Source organism: Morus notabilis, unplaced genomic scaffold (assembly GCF_000414095.1).
Source record: "Morus notabilis unplaced genomic scaffold, ASM41409v2 Scaffold738, whole genome shotgun sequence".
Lineage (NCBI taxonomy): Eukaryota > Viridiplantae > Streptophyta > Magnoliopsida > Rosales > Moraceae > Morus > Morus notabilis.
The window spans coordinates 131,951-146,335 of NW_010359162.1; the positions used below are offsets into that span (position 1 = coordinate 131,951).

Here is a 14,385-nt window from a genome sequence, read left to right on the forward strand (position 1 = left end):
CTAATATAACACCTTTTCAAAGGTTGACATGTCAACTATAGATAGTGATATGAATCTCAACTTTTGATACCAACTCACGTAGCAGGTGAATTGTCATATTCCGATCAGTAGATTCAACTTTAATGAAGTGTTTGCCACCATAAAGTAGTATTCAGTTGAAAGAAAATTGTCAAGGGGAAACCATGATAATTACATAAAAAAAAACAAAGAACATTAAGCACCCCACCAAAAAAAAAAAAAGGGGGGAAAAAACAGACATTATGTTCTGCCAAATGTTCTACTAAATAGACAATGCCTTTTCCCTTCTTGTTTTTCTCCCCCTTCACAAGGAACTAACTAGAAAACATACATAATTACAGCAACAAGGCTCAATACCTGTGGTCATCATTATAGATTGAGTGACCCTCGTTCCTCCGAGACCTGTCAGCCTGCAAAAACGACACAAGCTCATTAAGCCAGACTGAAACAGCGTTCCATCATTTGTCTAACAACAAGATTCTAAACAACAAAAATGTTTGTTAGTGGCCGAGGAGCATACCCTGTGGATGAGCTTTTCAAACGCTTCAGTCCCATTCTCTTCAATGTACTTCTCTGCAGCAGTTAAGATGTCGTCTGGTTTACTGAAGATGTCCTTCTTCCTCGGCACGTACCAGATGTTAATAGTCTGCGACCCAGGGTTGACAAAGAAGGGTCGGACGAAATGTTCATAAACATATGCAGCGCCACTGAAGAAGGGGATGACCAACCAGCAGGTGACAATAAGCTTGGCATACGACCAGATTGGGATCCTGCAAGAAAGAACGAAATTTTCTTATGGAATGACGAGCTGACACATTTCAGAATATCAGAATTATGACACTTAACTGAAACAACGCATGAGACAAATGCAGGTTGAACTCGGATCAATGATAAATTAAATGGAAAACTAGGCTCAACATCACTTTCATGTAACTAGAATAAGCTAAACACATAAATGCGAATGGCAAATTGGCAATTCAAGAACATAGATAGCGCGAAATCATTTTGACCTTAGGTGAAACAAATCATATCATTGACCAAATATCATAATATACGAAATAATAATATTATAATACTAGAGATCCCGACTGTTTAATCCCAACTAATATGGCTTGTGAGTAGTCATTTTTTACACGTCAATTAATATCAAGAAATTCTACCTACCAATGAAAAATTGACAACTCACTGCTGGTATCGAAAAGTTGGAATAAAAGTTGGGATTCCTAACAGGTTTCTATAAAAAAACCTACCAAGTTGGGGATCAACTTTTAGATCTCACTATGCAAAATATGAACATATCATATTTAATTAGAGTTCTTACTATAAAAGATAAAGCAGAATTTTTTCAAAAGAAAGGTTTGCTTTTGAAGAAAAATAACAAGAAAAGGGAATTGGTTTACCATTCAATAAGCTTGGCAAAGGTGAGCTCAAAGAGAGTAATCATAGAATATAGAACCCAATAAGTAAGCCACTGCTGGTCATCAATAGGGGATTTAGTCTCAATTGCCCTAATTGATGCATATCTGCCAAAAAAAAAAAACAGTAAACCCAAATCCTAGTGAACAAGAATCGTCCATTAAAAAAAAAAAAAAAACTCAAATCCAAGTGAACAGCAATAAGTCCATAGACAAAATAATTTTACAAAAGAAAATAAATAAAGAAAAATACCCATTGTCCAAGCTTAAAATTTGTTTAATTGCACCAAAAAAAAAAAGGAAAGAGAAATAGCTAGATTTCTACTTACAGAGGATAAACAAGACTAACCACAGGCCTGCAAATACAAAAACATTGGATCAAATTTCCAATAAAAAAGGCAACAATTATTTTGCGGCTAAATTGCATTAAGCGCAATTTATGCGAAGTGGGCAAAAGCAAAACAACGAAAAATACCCAGCAAGAATATCGAAGTTCTTGAGAAGAACTTTAAGGAAACTTCCAGCTCCAGATCCCATCTTCGAATTTACAACTCTGGAGGGCTTAATCTTCAATCTCAAACTGAAGCTTGCAGAACAAGCCAGGGTTTGTTTTCGATTTTCTGAGAGATTCCGTTGCTCCTCAATGAGAGAGAGAGAGAGAGAGAGAGAGTGTGTGACTCTGTATGATGTGTCTGTTCCAAAGTAGAGCGGACAAATATTTTTAATTTAAGAAAAAAAAAGAACTAAAATACAAATGGAGTTGGAGAGTTGTTGGGTGTGGTCGGGAGTATCGTGGTCTCTCTCAAATCACTGATCATAATTAAGGTAATAACGTTGTGGAGAAAGGGATGACAAGATTCCTGATAGGATGGGCTCCGCTCCAAATAGAACGGGGATGGAGGGCAAATTATTAGGAATGGAGATGAAGATAAAATTAGTTCCTGATTCATGGTGGGGTGGAGACATGGAAAGTACTCCCCATCGTACTTTTATTTTTATATTAATGTATAATCATGTAATAAAAATTAAAGCTATTAAGGATAAAGAAGGAATGATGATATATGTCTATATTTTGATGTTTTTAAATTTTTTTTTACATTTATATAGTAGTTATTACTTTTAGTTTCAATTTGTAATATGTTAATAATTTAGTTTTTATCGTGGAACTTTTGATTTTGGATTAAATTTATAATGAATTTATACTATATTTTTATTTTAAGTTATTATAATTTTAAAATACAAAAAAATGAGGCGGGTATGAGAAAGTCACATTTAATTTTTTTACTACAGTAAAAAGCTCTCATATAAAATAACATTTTAATTCGAATTAAAAACTCGAATCAACGAACTAAACGAGTCATAAATAAAAATTTCTAACTCTGACTCGCCCATTCTTAAACAAGAATAGGGACGGAGATAGAAATAGTTTAGAGTAATAAAAATGGGGATGAGAAATCATCCCCATTGCTATTCCTAGTGGGAGTTGGAATTTGATGGAAGATTTTTGATTTACATGTTTTGACCAGCGTGGGTCAATGGTTCTGATTATGAATCTCTGAAGGAGAGGAGGTTGGGTTTGGTGAACAATTTTGTCCTGAGAGATTACCAAAAAGTGAGAATTAAAAGAGATTCCACTCTTTTTTTTCTTTTCTTTTTGCCATAAGAGCATTTGTGTAAAGTACGGACTAAATCAATCAAGTTTAGCGCACTCCTAATTCCTATTAGTGTAAAGGTGTGTTTGGGATTGCATTTAGAACACCTAAAAGCCATTCTGCACAATAAAAGAGTTGTTTTGAGAAGTTGAAATGTGTCACTTTTCAATTCTAATTTTACTTTAACTAAAAGTAGTGATTTTATTAAAAACACAACAATTTCAAATTGCGCCTAAACCAATCATGTGAGTACCCTAAATGGATTGGGCTTTGGGACAATTAAAAAATAGGGAGAAAATTGTTAAACTTACTTTTAGAGTGCACGAGTCTGAACATTTTCTCTTGAATTACACCATTTTGATTAATATTGTATTTAATTAAAAATGATATTAATTAAGAGTAAGGGGTTAAAATCTAGACTCATACACTCTAAAAGAGCATTTGTATAATTTTTCCTTAAATGGGAGTAGAATGAGTGTGAGGTCTGATATAACCCTCGAGTCAAGAGTGAGGATGAAGAGAGATGACAATAGCACTCTCGTCTCCGCTTTGATGTTCTTATATGAATCGAATTTTAGAAATTTGGTTGGGTACTATTGGAGTTTGGATATGATTTAGAGATGCAGTTTTGTTAATTTTAAGATTCAATATAATGGAACTTGCCTTGAATTTTAATAATATTCTAATAGGTAAATGGGTTTGGTATACAGAAAGCACACTGACAACCCCACCGGCAAATGGTATTCCGCGCCTCCTTAATATTGACCTTGTCCTAAGTTAGGCTGATATGAGGGGGTAAAAAGGGAAGGAGGGTGAGGGAAGCATTAAGCATACATGACAAACCCAACCATGCATCGATGTCATCCCTACTTCAATCCACAAACTACCTTCTATAGCACCACTAACCCAATGTTTTTCACTTTGGTCCCCACCCACTTCAGCTTGTCAAAGGACCTAATTCAATGTCCCAACTTCTAAAAAGACCTGTTCAGCTAAAGTAAAAGTTAAAGTTAAAAAAAAAGGACTTATTCGGCGTGTTCAATATTTTTTAATTCGGTCCCATCTGTTCTAAGATATGGATGAGAAGTACATTTTATAAGAAGATGAAGTGTGACTTAATTTTGTCTAAAAAGAACTTTTTAAATTGACCCAATCACTCATAATAAGTTTCATCTGTCTAACCATATGAAGACGCATTTTATGTGATATTAATGATGTTTTTACTTGCACATAGTTGGGTTGGGCATGAAGACAACATACTTAGGTTATAAGATTCAGTATTGAAATCAACTTCAAATCTCGTTCTTTCATTTATTGAAGCTCAAAAACTTGGTGAATTGTTGTAGATTCACTTATATGTCCTCTCAGCAAAACTTATCAAGTCAAATATAAGTTGTGTGATATTTTAACCCCGAGTCTGCGCAACAATCTCTTAACCAAATAATGTGTCAAAGCTTAAATCATTCATTATCTCTTTACTTGGGAGTCAAGAGCCACACAACTCACTGAGAAAGATCAATTGTGAAAATGCATGACCATAAAAGTTCATTTGAAATTTAAATCATTTGGAACCCCATCAGTGACGGAGGTAGGATTTGAATTCAGAGGGGGCACAATAGTTCAAACATTAAGTACAATTTTTACTATTTTGTTAATATAAAATATTATTAAGTAATCGACTTTTTTACATGGTTTTGATGTTTATAAATAGAAATACAGACATCACATAAATCTTGTAAAATTAAAAAAGTTTTTTTTACTTATTTTTTTATTTTATGTTCGTCATTCTTAAGAAGTATAATTGATGGGTATTGAAGCTAATGAATTTATGTAGCAATCAAACTTTTGACGTAAAGTATTAAAGAATAAAGAAAAGAGAGGAAAAGAGAGAAAAAGAGTGGCAAGAATAGAGGAGATAGAAAGAAAAAATAATAATAACAATGAAAACTGAAATAAGGATTGGAAGAGAGAGTAATGAAAAGAAAGGCAACAAAGAATAAAAAATAATAATAAAAAAAAGGAGAAATGAGGGAGAGAATAGCAAACTATCTCAGAAATGAAAATAATGATAAAAGTTGAAGTGGGGGGGTAAGTTACACGGTCTTATTACTCTTACAATTTAGAGAAGGAATCCTAACTTATAAGAGAAGTTTGGGTTAAAACACAACAAAGAAAGCCCACAGCATGGTAGACTAGTGGGGGCACAAAGGCACTTCTCAGAACACTAATCCTCAGAACCAACATTATATATAACTATTCTTTAGTTCTGCCCCCACTGGCCCTACGGTGCATCCGTGTCTAAACTCCAAATTGTTCACAAAAGGTTTTTATTTTCCTTTTTTCTAAATGAACGTCAAAAATTGTTTACAAAGTGGAATGAGAAATGGACCAGCCAATTTCATTTTTCATGTTTTTGTTTACCCTTTATCCTTCAGCTCAATCCTGTATTTTTTCCCCCCCTTGTTTCATCACACTTGAGTTAATTCAATCAGCATGAATCAAGAATTTCCAAAAGAGCCATTCCACTTAACCCAAAAATAAGCCTAAGAAACTGCACACTGCCGTTTAAGTTACAATTTACATTCTACACATTACCAGGACTTCTTTACCTATTGCTACTGTTGCAAACCTTAGCTGAATCTTCCTCTGCTTCTGGCTGCTGCCTTAGAAGTTGAGCCGGCCAGGAATCACCCGAGGTGGGATATCTAGCATGAGGTTTGCTGACGTTTGAGGTCGGATTAGATGTGACTTGCGCCGCATCTGATAGTGGATAGGCTTGAAGATCGGAGTGAAAGGGAAGGACAAGGACAGTATGAACCTGACCTAAGGTGGGTTCTGGAGCTGGCATTGTGAGACAATCAGGAGGGGGTGCATTAAGGTCAGGTTTTGACTGGACCACCCTCGCTTCGATCTCGCTTTGTAGCTTTCCGATCTGGGTTCCTAAAGTTGAGTTCTCCTCTCTTAGCTCGTTCTTTTCGACTGTCACCTGTTCAAGTTTCAAACAATTTTGTATCAGAATGTAAGTCAATGGATGTATGCATCAAACAGAATACAAATTGTCGGATATATGTGTACTGATACACTTACATATTGTGTTCTTTCACAAATTCCCTCAAAAGCTTAACATAATAAGACCGAACACTATACATGGACGGTGGACCATTTCACATAAACAGAGGAGATTTCGAATTTAAGGGCAAAAATGTAACCAATCAATTACAATGTGAAATTACACGAGTTTGAACGCAAGATTACATGATCTAATATGATATTATGCTAGTTTACCAATTCTCCCAAAAGTTTAAGCTCATAAAAATTGGGCAAGCATTTGACTTTTATTTTCTAATATACTCGTACCATTACAATTTTCTATCCCTACTGGAAACCTGGTTTCTATGCACTGCATTAGCCATATTCTGAGTAAAAGTTTTAAGGGCCTAACATAGTGAGATTCGGATAAAAGGGAGGTGTTCTCCTTTCTGAGACACTCGATCTGAGCGAGCAAGTCCTTCAACAGTCGAGTAGCTTCACACAACAGAGAGGCCTTGCCGTTGTTCGGCTGTTTCAGATCTGTGGAAGAGATTCCCCTTATGAGTTAAAATGTCCTACACCAAACTAGAACAAGGCAGAGGGAAATCATTACAAGGATCAGAGATTACCAAGAGAATTTGACAACTCGAAGAAAAGCTCATTTAATTGCTCGCGCTTCTGTTTCTCTCTCTCAGCTTTGTGGATTCTTTTAGGAACTTTCTTCTGGTTCTTTGTGCCAGGACAATCCCTGTGCAATAGGACAACAATGGAAAAAAAATCTAATCAGAACATCTAAATGAACATGGTCAACATAAATGCACATCATCTTTTCGAAAACCTCATCTTTAGAACTCCATTTCGAAGGGAAAAAGGGCCAGAAGGTTATGTTATTGGTAAAAAGTGCCAAGCAATAAAACATTGCCAAAACTGCGGTCGTAGGGTCGTATTTTTCAAGCAATATATGATGACGGGCAAATCAATTTGGCTCGTTAAAATCTAAATTATTTTTGTCAAGTGGGACTGGAAAACAAAAAATTTCAAAGGTCGAGATCTTTTTGGACCATCATTCAATGCCTGGAAGAAAAGTGTCGCACGCTACGACCAGATTCGATTGGCCGTAGAGTAGTTTGATTCATAAGACATTGGTTATTACGCATAAGCATGCCTCATGCCTACATAGACTGGAAAATAGATGCTTAAAGTCTCAAATTTACACACAAGCTAAAGCATGATATCAATAGAATAACATTAAGCACTAACATCAAAATTATCTTAACAAAAACATGTCATTTCTAAGTGTACAAGAGTAATTAAGTGATAAGAAGACAATCTACCATTAACAAATAAAAATGATGTAATTAAGCATAGAATTCCCAATTAGGAACTCTTGTTACTTACCGGTCTACAGAGACCTCAAGTCCCACATTGACCTTGTCAACCAACGGTACAGCATCCTCTGAACCCATCTTCTTACCAATGGATTCCAAACCACTCTCAAATTCCTAAAACGTTTCAATTCAAATTCAAAATCAAGCTTTACTCAAAAGAAAACTAAATAATTCAACTTTATCACTACAACAAACAATTACCTCTTTAAAAAAAAAAAGAAAAAAAAACCATGTTTTTTCTGTAAATTCAATTTCGAACAGATAATTTTAAGCAATCAAAACAACTAAAAAGACTTTTCTTTCCAGTAACTTCGCCAAAAAAGAAAAAGAAAAAAAGCTTGAGGAACCCTAGATCATAAGGCAAAAATGAAAGAACCCTCAAATACAACAGACCCACCTCAAGATCAAAAATTGCCAGCAAATCTGTCTCCGACCAAGAAAGGAATTGAATTATCAGACCGAAATTTGTGCAGAAATCAAAAGGGGCCGGAGCAAAAACAAACCTTTTATATTTATACGTAGAAAGATTGGTATAAAATATTTGTATATATATTTGTGTATAAATTATTAAAAAATTATATGTTCTAATGTTGGCGAGGCAGGGAGAGGAGGAGAGAGAGTGTGGCGGGAGAGAAGAAGACACAGGAAGGCGCGTGGCGAGCGCATGCCATTACAGTGGGACGAGGCGCGTCACGTGAGGCGGACACGTGACCTCCGTTTGTGGGATTGTTTCCTCGTTTGTCTGTTGGCGGCTTTTTGGCTCACATTCGAGCTGCTTGGCGCGTGGACATCTGTCGCTATGCCATTTTTGCTCACCCCTTCACTTGATTCTGACCAGCTGAGTTGCCATCATGGCAATCTGTTTGGTGGGAGATCCCTGTTCCGGTCCACGTGGCACTAGTGGGATAAAATATGTAATTTTTTTTTGCTAGAAGGGATAAAATATGTAATTGTCCTTAGTACCCTCATTTATTTTACCGATTCAAATTTTTAATTTTATATTTTTATAATTAAAAGTTCTTATAAAATGTCACATCTAATTTTTTTTACTACAGTTAAAAGCTCTAAAAAAATATAACATCTCAACGAATTGAAAACTCAAATCCGCGAAGTAAACTAAGCCTAAAACCATTTGTTTTCATTTCCTAAAGAAAATTACCATTTTATTCAAAATTTTAAATTTAAGAAAATACTATAGAAAAAGGAGTAATTGAATTAGTATTTGAATCTATAGAAAGAACGAGGCATTAAAAGGTTCTTATGTGATGTCTTCACGGTACAGTATCAAAACACAAAAACTATGAAGGCACATAAATTTATCGTAATTTTTACAACTTCAAAGTTTAAAATTTAAAAATTCTAACATAAAATTCAGAAGTTATCATATTCATTTAAAATTTAAATTTATCGTAATTCAACTATTCAAATTTGCAAGTTTTAACAAAAAATTTATAAATAATTATGTTTTCGGCACGATATCAGAAAATTTTCTTCTAACACTATAAAAATTCCCGATAGGAGAATGTACCCCTTAACTCATCTTTTTAATTAAATTTGTTTTGAACAAATGCTCTTTTTCTCCTCTATAACGGATGAATATTTGCTTGAATTGTGCGTCATATTTTCTTTTTTACACAATATGAGATTTATGAATATGCGAACTCTTGAACCCATACCTTTGATCCAATGGTACTTTTGTTTTGTTTTGTTTTTTTAGTACATAAATTTTGTATTTGCAACACTTTTAAATAACAATTATTTATAAGGATAATATTTCTGAAATGCGTGTTTATCCAATTATCTACTATGGATCGGGTTGTTCGATTGAGTGGAAGCGTGTGGCAGGCACAAGTAATTGTTAGAGAGTTTAATGGAGCGCGAGAGGCGTGTGGCGTCCACGCGGAAAGCCCATCCCAATAGTGGATTACGTTCCGACATTACTACTTACACATCATCTTAATTTCTGTGCCAAAACAAACCTCATACAAGTTGTACTCATCAATGACATGACGTCATTAAATTTTTAATTTTGCCACTATAATAAACCCCACAAAAAGTGAGAATTTTCTTTGGGCAACAAATTAAATTGAAAATGAATAAGGAGGGAAATAATATAATTGATAAATGGATTAGTAAATTATAATATATTTTTTAAAAATAAAAAATTATAATATAATTTGATATTTTTAGTTTTAAATATTATTAAAAACTCAAAAATATCCTAAATTTCTTTTTTTCGCCTTACTCCTCTCTTCTAAACATATATATTTTTTTAAAAGTAAATTATAGTATATTTTTTAAAATAGGTAGATTATAGTTAAGTCCACTATGGTTGAGACCGGCGACCTGAGACTATTTTTTAGTAACCTGTGACCATTTTTGGGTGACCGATGACCGTTTAAAACTATATTTATTGGTAAATACCGTATTTATCATTTAATACTGTATTTGGTAAATACCATATTTACTCGAAAAGCCGACCACCGACTCTGGCGACCGTTTAACGCTGTATTTATAGGTAAATATCGTATTTACCAATAAATACCGTATTTACTAGTAAATATCATATTTACCCGAAAATTCAGCCACCGACTTTAGTGCCGTTTAACACTTTATTTACCAGTAAATATCGTATTTACTAGTAAATATTATATTTATCTGAAAATTCAGGCACCGATTCCTACGACCACTGTATTTAATAATAAATACTGTATTTACCAGTAAAATTCAACCACTGACTCTGGCGACCTTTTATCACTGTATTTACTAGAAAATATCATATTTATCTAAAGATCCCACCACCGACTCTAGTGGCCATTAAACATTGTACTGTATTTACCAGTAAATACTATATTTACCAATAAATATAGCAGATTCCAAATTGTAACTTTTGAAGTATTTACATGTAAATAGAGTATTTGTCCTATTCAAAATTGTAGTTACTAAAGTATTTAGAGGTATCACAACATTGACCAGATGCAAACTTGTTACTATTAAAATATTTACTGTAGTATTTATCATATTTAAAATTAAAATTATTAAAATATTTACGGATAAATACAGTATTTATCAAATTTAAACTTATAACTATTATAATATTTTTAAGTATATACAATATTTACCATATTTAATATTCTAATTGCTAAAGTATTTACCAAATTTCAAACACAAACACAAACAAATCCAAAACAAAATTATTCTGAGATCACAATCACAAACTTATATGTAAAACAAATATGGCAGCACGAAGCCAAAAACGGAAACATGGGACCACCTCTGCCTGCAATAAAGGCTGCCACCGACAGCCTCATGCTGCACCTAAAAATCGTGTGACGGTTGTGGCGGCGATGAGAAAAGCAAGAGAGGCCGAGAGAGAATAAGAGGAGAGAGAAGGAATCAAGAGAGAAAGAGAGAGATTGGAAGGTAGGAGAGAGAGAGAGGGGGGTGGATGTGAGTTTTACTTTTGAGGAGGAAAAGTGAAAACCTAAAGGATAAATTTAAAAATATGATTTGTTTTCATAATTAGAATTTAAAACATGTTACCAACTTTTAAAAAATACATTATACACTTCAAATATACCTGCAAAAGGTGTTATTTGGTGTAATAATACTTTTCCCGTGGAAATTTTTGTCTTGATAAATGCTGCTTAGAGAAATTACACCTGTTTGGGACATACGGATACCTAACTAGAAATTGAGAAATAAACTACCACATTACTTGCTTGTTTACTTTTTTTTTGCTGAATACGTTACTTATTTACTTGATAAATGTGCGAGTGATAGAACAAGATTATTTTTTTTTTCCTTTTTAAGGAAAACATGGTCAGGTAAACTTTTATACACTTATAGATGGTCAAAATTTCTCTTGTAAGTTTCCATGTTACCCTCCACTTGACACGAAGAGGCAAGGTCTTGAAAAGGATGACTTAAAAGTTTGAAGTGGCAAAGAAGGTTTCCTTACTCAAATCCCACTTCTAATGATCCTGACAACAAATTACAAATATAAATCCACGACTTTACAACTGTTAAAAGTCATAGCTTTTCGGTTTCGCTTCCAATTAAAAAAAATACAAAATACAAAAAAACCCCACGATCCAAGCTTTTATTTTGAGATGAATTTAAATTCCAACAACAGAAACATGCACTACCATTAGAAAATCTCTTAATATGGAAAGCTCAGGGGGAGAGAGAGAAAAAAAAAAAGATTAGTGACTAATATTATATTATTTATGTTTCATTATTTACAGAAATATGTCCAATATGAAAAAAAACAAAAGAAAAAGAGAAATAAGGAAACTCATGGTGTGAGACCTACTGAACCTCATGAAATATCCGGACTTTGAAAAATTAGTTTCTCGAGCATCCGAGTTGAAATCTGCGAACCTTCATTCTTCCATTCAATGCAAGAGCCAAGACATCATATTCCTCCACGTACCAGAGCTCAGAAACTACAGCCTGAATTACATTAGAAGGGGTATCAATGGAGGTATATATTTATATATTTAGAGAGAGAGAGAGAGAGAGAGAGAGAGAGAGAGAGAGAGAGTTCAGTACATGGAATGGAATATAATTCTTAGATATCAAAAGAATGATTCCACCTCGAATGAATCTATTAGATCATGCGCATACACAAATTGGCGCCAGGATCCTTTTATCTGAATAATTTAAGGTCAATGCTCATAAGAAATTCCACCACTCGCTGATTTTGTAAGAGTATGACCATCTTTCAGGCGAAGAGAAAGAAAGTGTAAATGCGAACAATTTTAAGAAATATAGTCATTTAGTGAGTAAATTTTGGAGAAAATTACAAGAATAACTATTATTTTTCATCATCCTAATATTTATGCCATTAAAAATATTCTGGTAGAATACGGAAAGTATCCTGCAAAAATATATATATATATATATATATATTATGGTGGAATATGAAAGATATCGTACCAGAATATCAATGGCATGAATGATAAATTTTAAAATTGATGGTAAAAATAAAGTAGTTTTATCTTTTTGATAGCATTCCTGAAAATTTCCCTAAATTTTACAAGTGATAAAATATTACTTGTGGCCACCCAAAATCATTCTTTGTTAAAGCTTCTTTTAATGGTCTGCTTGGAGAAGGATGGCTATGAAGTTGCTTGATATAACAAGAACAGTTCACAGAATGAACTGTGACTACGTATAATGATGTGGACTGCCGTCACTATCACTATGTCAGCCTAAGTAAGAGTTTCCACATACTAGAGCAATTATTGACTTTGATCCCTACTTTACCATTTTTAGATATATAAACTCTAATACAAAATACTATGATTGTATAGGAAATAACATGTTACCCTAAATCCACGGATTTCATTGTTCAGGCGAGTGACTAGCTCATGGAAGAACTTGATTGGATCCGAATCATGCACCTCCTGAATATGACATGATTAAAGCATATGAATGAATAGCAGAGCAACAAAAAATATATCAAAATAAGATCCCCTAGTCTCAGAAGTAAAAATTGCTACCTCTTCGAGCCAAAACAAAAAAAAAAATGATGGCACTGATAAGCTAATCTGGTATTGTGCTTAACTTTATAGTAATACTTGCAGAAAGGTCCTTTATATTATTCATCGGTTGTTCGAAGCCTCATTATACTACACAAGTGGGCGATAGGCCTCATTATAGTAGACAAGTGTTTGCAACTTAAATACTAATTTAACATATACCTTTGATGATGCTTTGGGACGACCAAGAAGCCTTGCAAATGATGTGTGAAGGATTGCAGCATCGTACTGCGTGGGAAAATCGCAAATCACAAACTCAGTCTCTACATCAGTCTATGAATAGGGGACAATAAGTTTCTACTCAACAAGAAATGTTGCACAAAGAATAACAAAACACGATATCGTAATGGGGCTAACCACGAATAAAAATTCATTTTTTAGAAGTCCTGTTCAGAATTTCTAAAATAAATAAAGGCAAACATTCCAAATTACAATAGTCCCGCACACCCAAACCAGTCAGAGAAAAAAAAAATGTTACCAAATAACTACTCTCAAGCTGTAGTATAAGAGATGCACTATTCAAGGTTAACATTTATCTATCAGTAAAACATAACATTAAAATTTCAGAACTAACCATAATTGGTCTTTTGTGTGCGTCTGTTTCACATGACTCGTCAATGATTTGCTCTCTTTTTTTTTTTTTTGTTCAATTAATGCAATATTAGAACAGAAGAGAAGCAATTATAATTCCACTTTGAAAAGATATTGAGTTAAAGACATTTATATGGTTCTTACAAGTTGCTTTTCTGGTGCATGCGGAAGTGCAGTTCTTAGTCTAGCGCGAACGGTTATTGGATCTGTCCCAGAAACCACCTAAGAAATAGGGGGGAAAAAAAACAAAGCAGCATTAAAATGAATAAATAAAAAAATAAAAAACTGATTCCACTGCCATTATTTTGCATGGAGAGACCATTCACATTGATCATTCTTTCAAGTAAACCCTTAAAAACCTTGACTCATACACAGAGCAGAAGCCAACATTAAACAGAAGTAATCCACCATCAGTTAATTTCTAACTCATATCAAGCGATGGTAACACATGAAAAATGTAGTAAATACTTGTATTCTTTTAAGTAAATCTAAACAAATGACAACAGATATCACAAGTGAAAAGTTGGTTAAAAGCTTGAATGATATACCAAAGTTTCACAAAAACATGCAAAAAGCTTATTTAGGAAGGTGAATATTAGAAAGTTGTAGATAACCACCGAGATCGTGGATGAATAATACAATACTTTTACAAATTCTCGATAGTAAACCTTAAACCGTGAAAATGCAGAAAGACCAACCAAAAGAGAGAGAGAGAGATACTAGCTATAGTTTCGCCCTTTCCACA

At 33.7% G+C, this 14,385-nt stretch overlaps 3 protein-coding genes across 3 annotated transcripts in view; all 3 read right to left on the reverse strand.

Annotated features, from left to right (window-relative positions):
- Window positions 1-281: 281 nt before the first annotated feature.
- Window positions 282-2,337, reverse strand: LOC21388780 (HVA22-like protein a). Its single transcript, XM_024162792.1, has 5 exons — window positions 1,909-2,337; window positions 1,763-1,789; window positions 1,419-1,541; window positions 539-788; window positions 282-428 (listed from the first exon to the last, which is right to left on the reverse strand). Exons 1-5 carry the CDS (start codon window positions 1,968-1,970, stop codon window positions 369-371), a joined length of 522 nt encoding a protein of 173 aa, XP_024018560.1. The 5' UTR covers window positions 1,971-2,337; the 3' UTR covers window positions 282-368.
- A 2,835-nt stretch (window positions 2,338-5,172) lies between these two features.
- LOC112090751 (transcription factor bHLH47) lies at window positions 5,173-8,000 on the reverse strand. Its single transcript, XM_024162793.1, has 5 exons — window positions 7,901-8,000; window positions 7,514-7,617; window positions 6,745-6,863; window positions 6,528-6,655; window positions 5,173-6,071 (listed from the first exon to the last, which is right to left on the reverse strand). Exons 2-5 carry the CDS (start codon window positions 7,579-7,581, stop codon window positions 5,691-5,693), a joined length of 696 nt encoding a protein of 231 aa, XP_024018561.1. The 5' UTR covers window positions 7,582-7,617; window positions 7,901-8,000; the 3' UTR covers window positions 5,173-5,690.
- Window positions 8,001-11,736: 3,736 nt separating this feature from the next.
- The window catches only part of LOC21388781, a 4,428-nt gene continuing 1,779 nt past the window's right edge, over window positions 11,737-14,385 (reverse strand). Inside the window, exons 7-10 of the mRNA XM_024162794.1 lie at window positions 13,785-13,862; window positions 13,212-13,277; window positions 12,837-12,914; window positions 11,737-11,958 (exon numbers count right to left, since the gene is read on the reverse strand). Of these exons, the coding sequence (XP_024018562.1) occupies window positions 11,851-11,958; window positions 12,837-12,914; window positions 13,212-13,277; window positions 13,785-13,862 (330 nt within the window). The 3' untranslated portion in view covers window positions 11,737-11,850. The remainder of the gene's footprint in view (window positions 11,959-12,836; window positions 12,915-13,211; window positions 13,278-13,784; window positions 13,863-14,385) is intronic.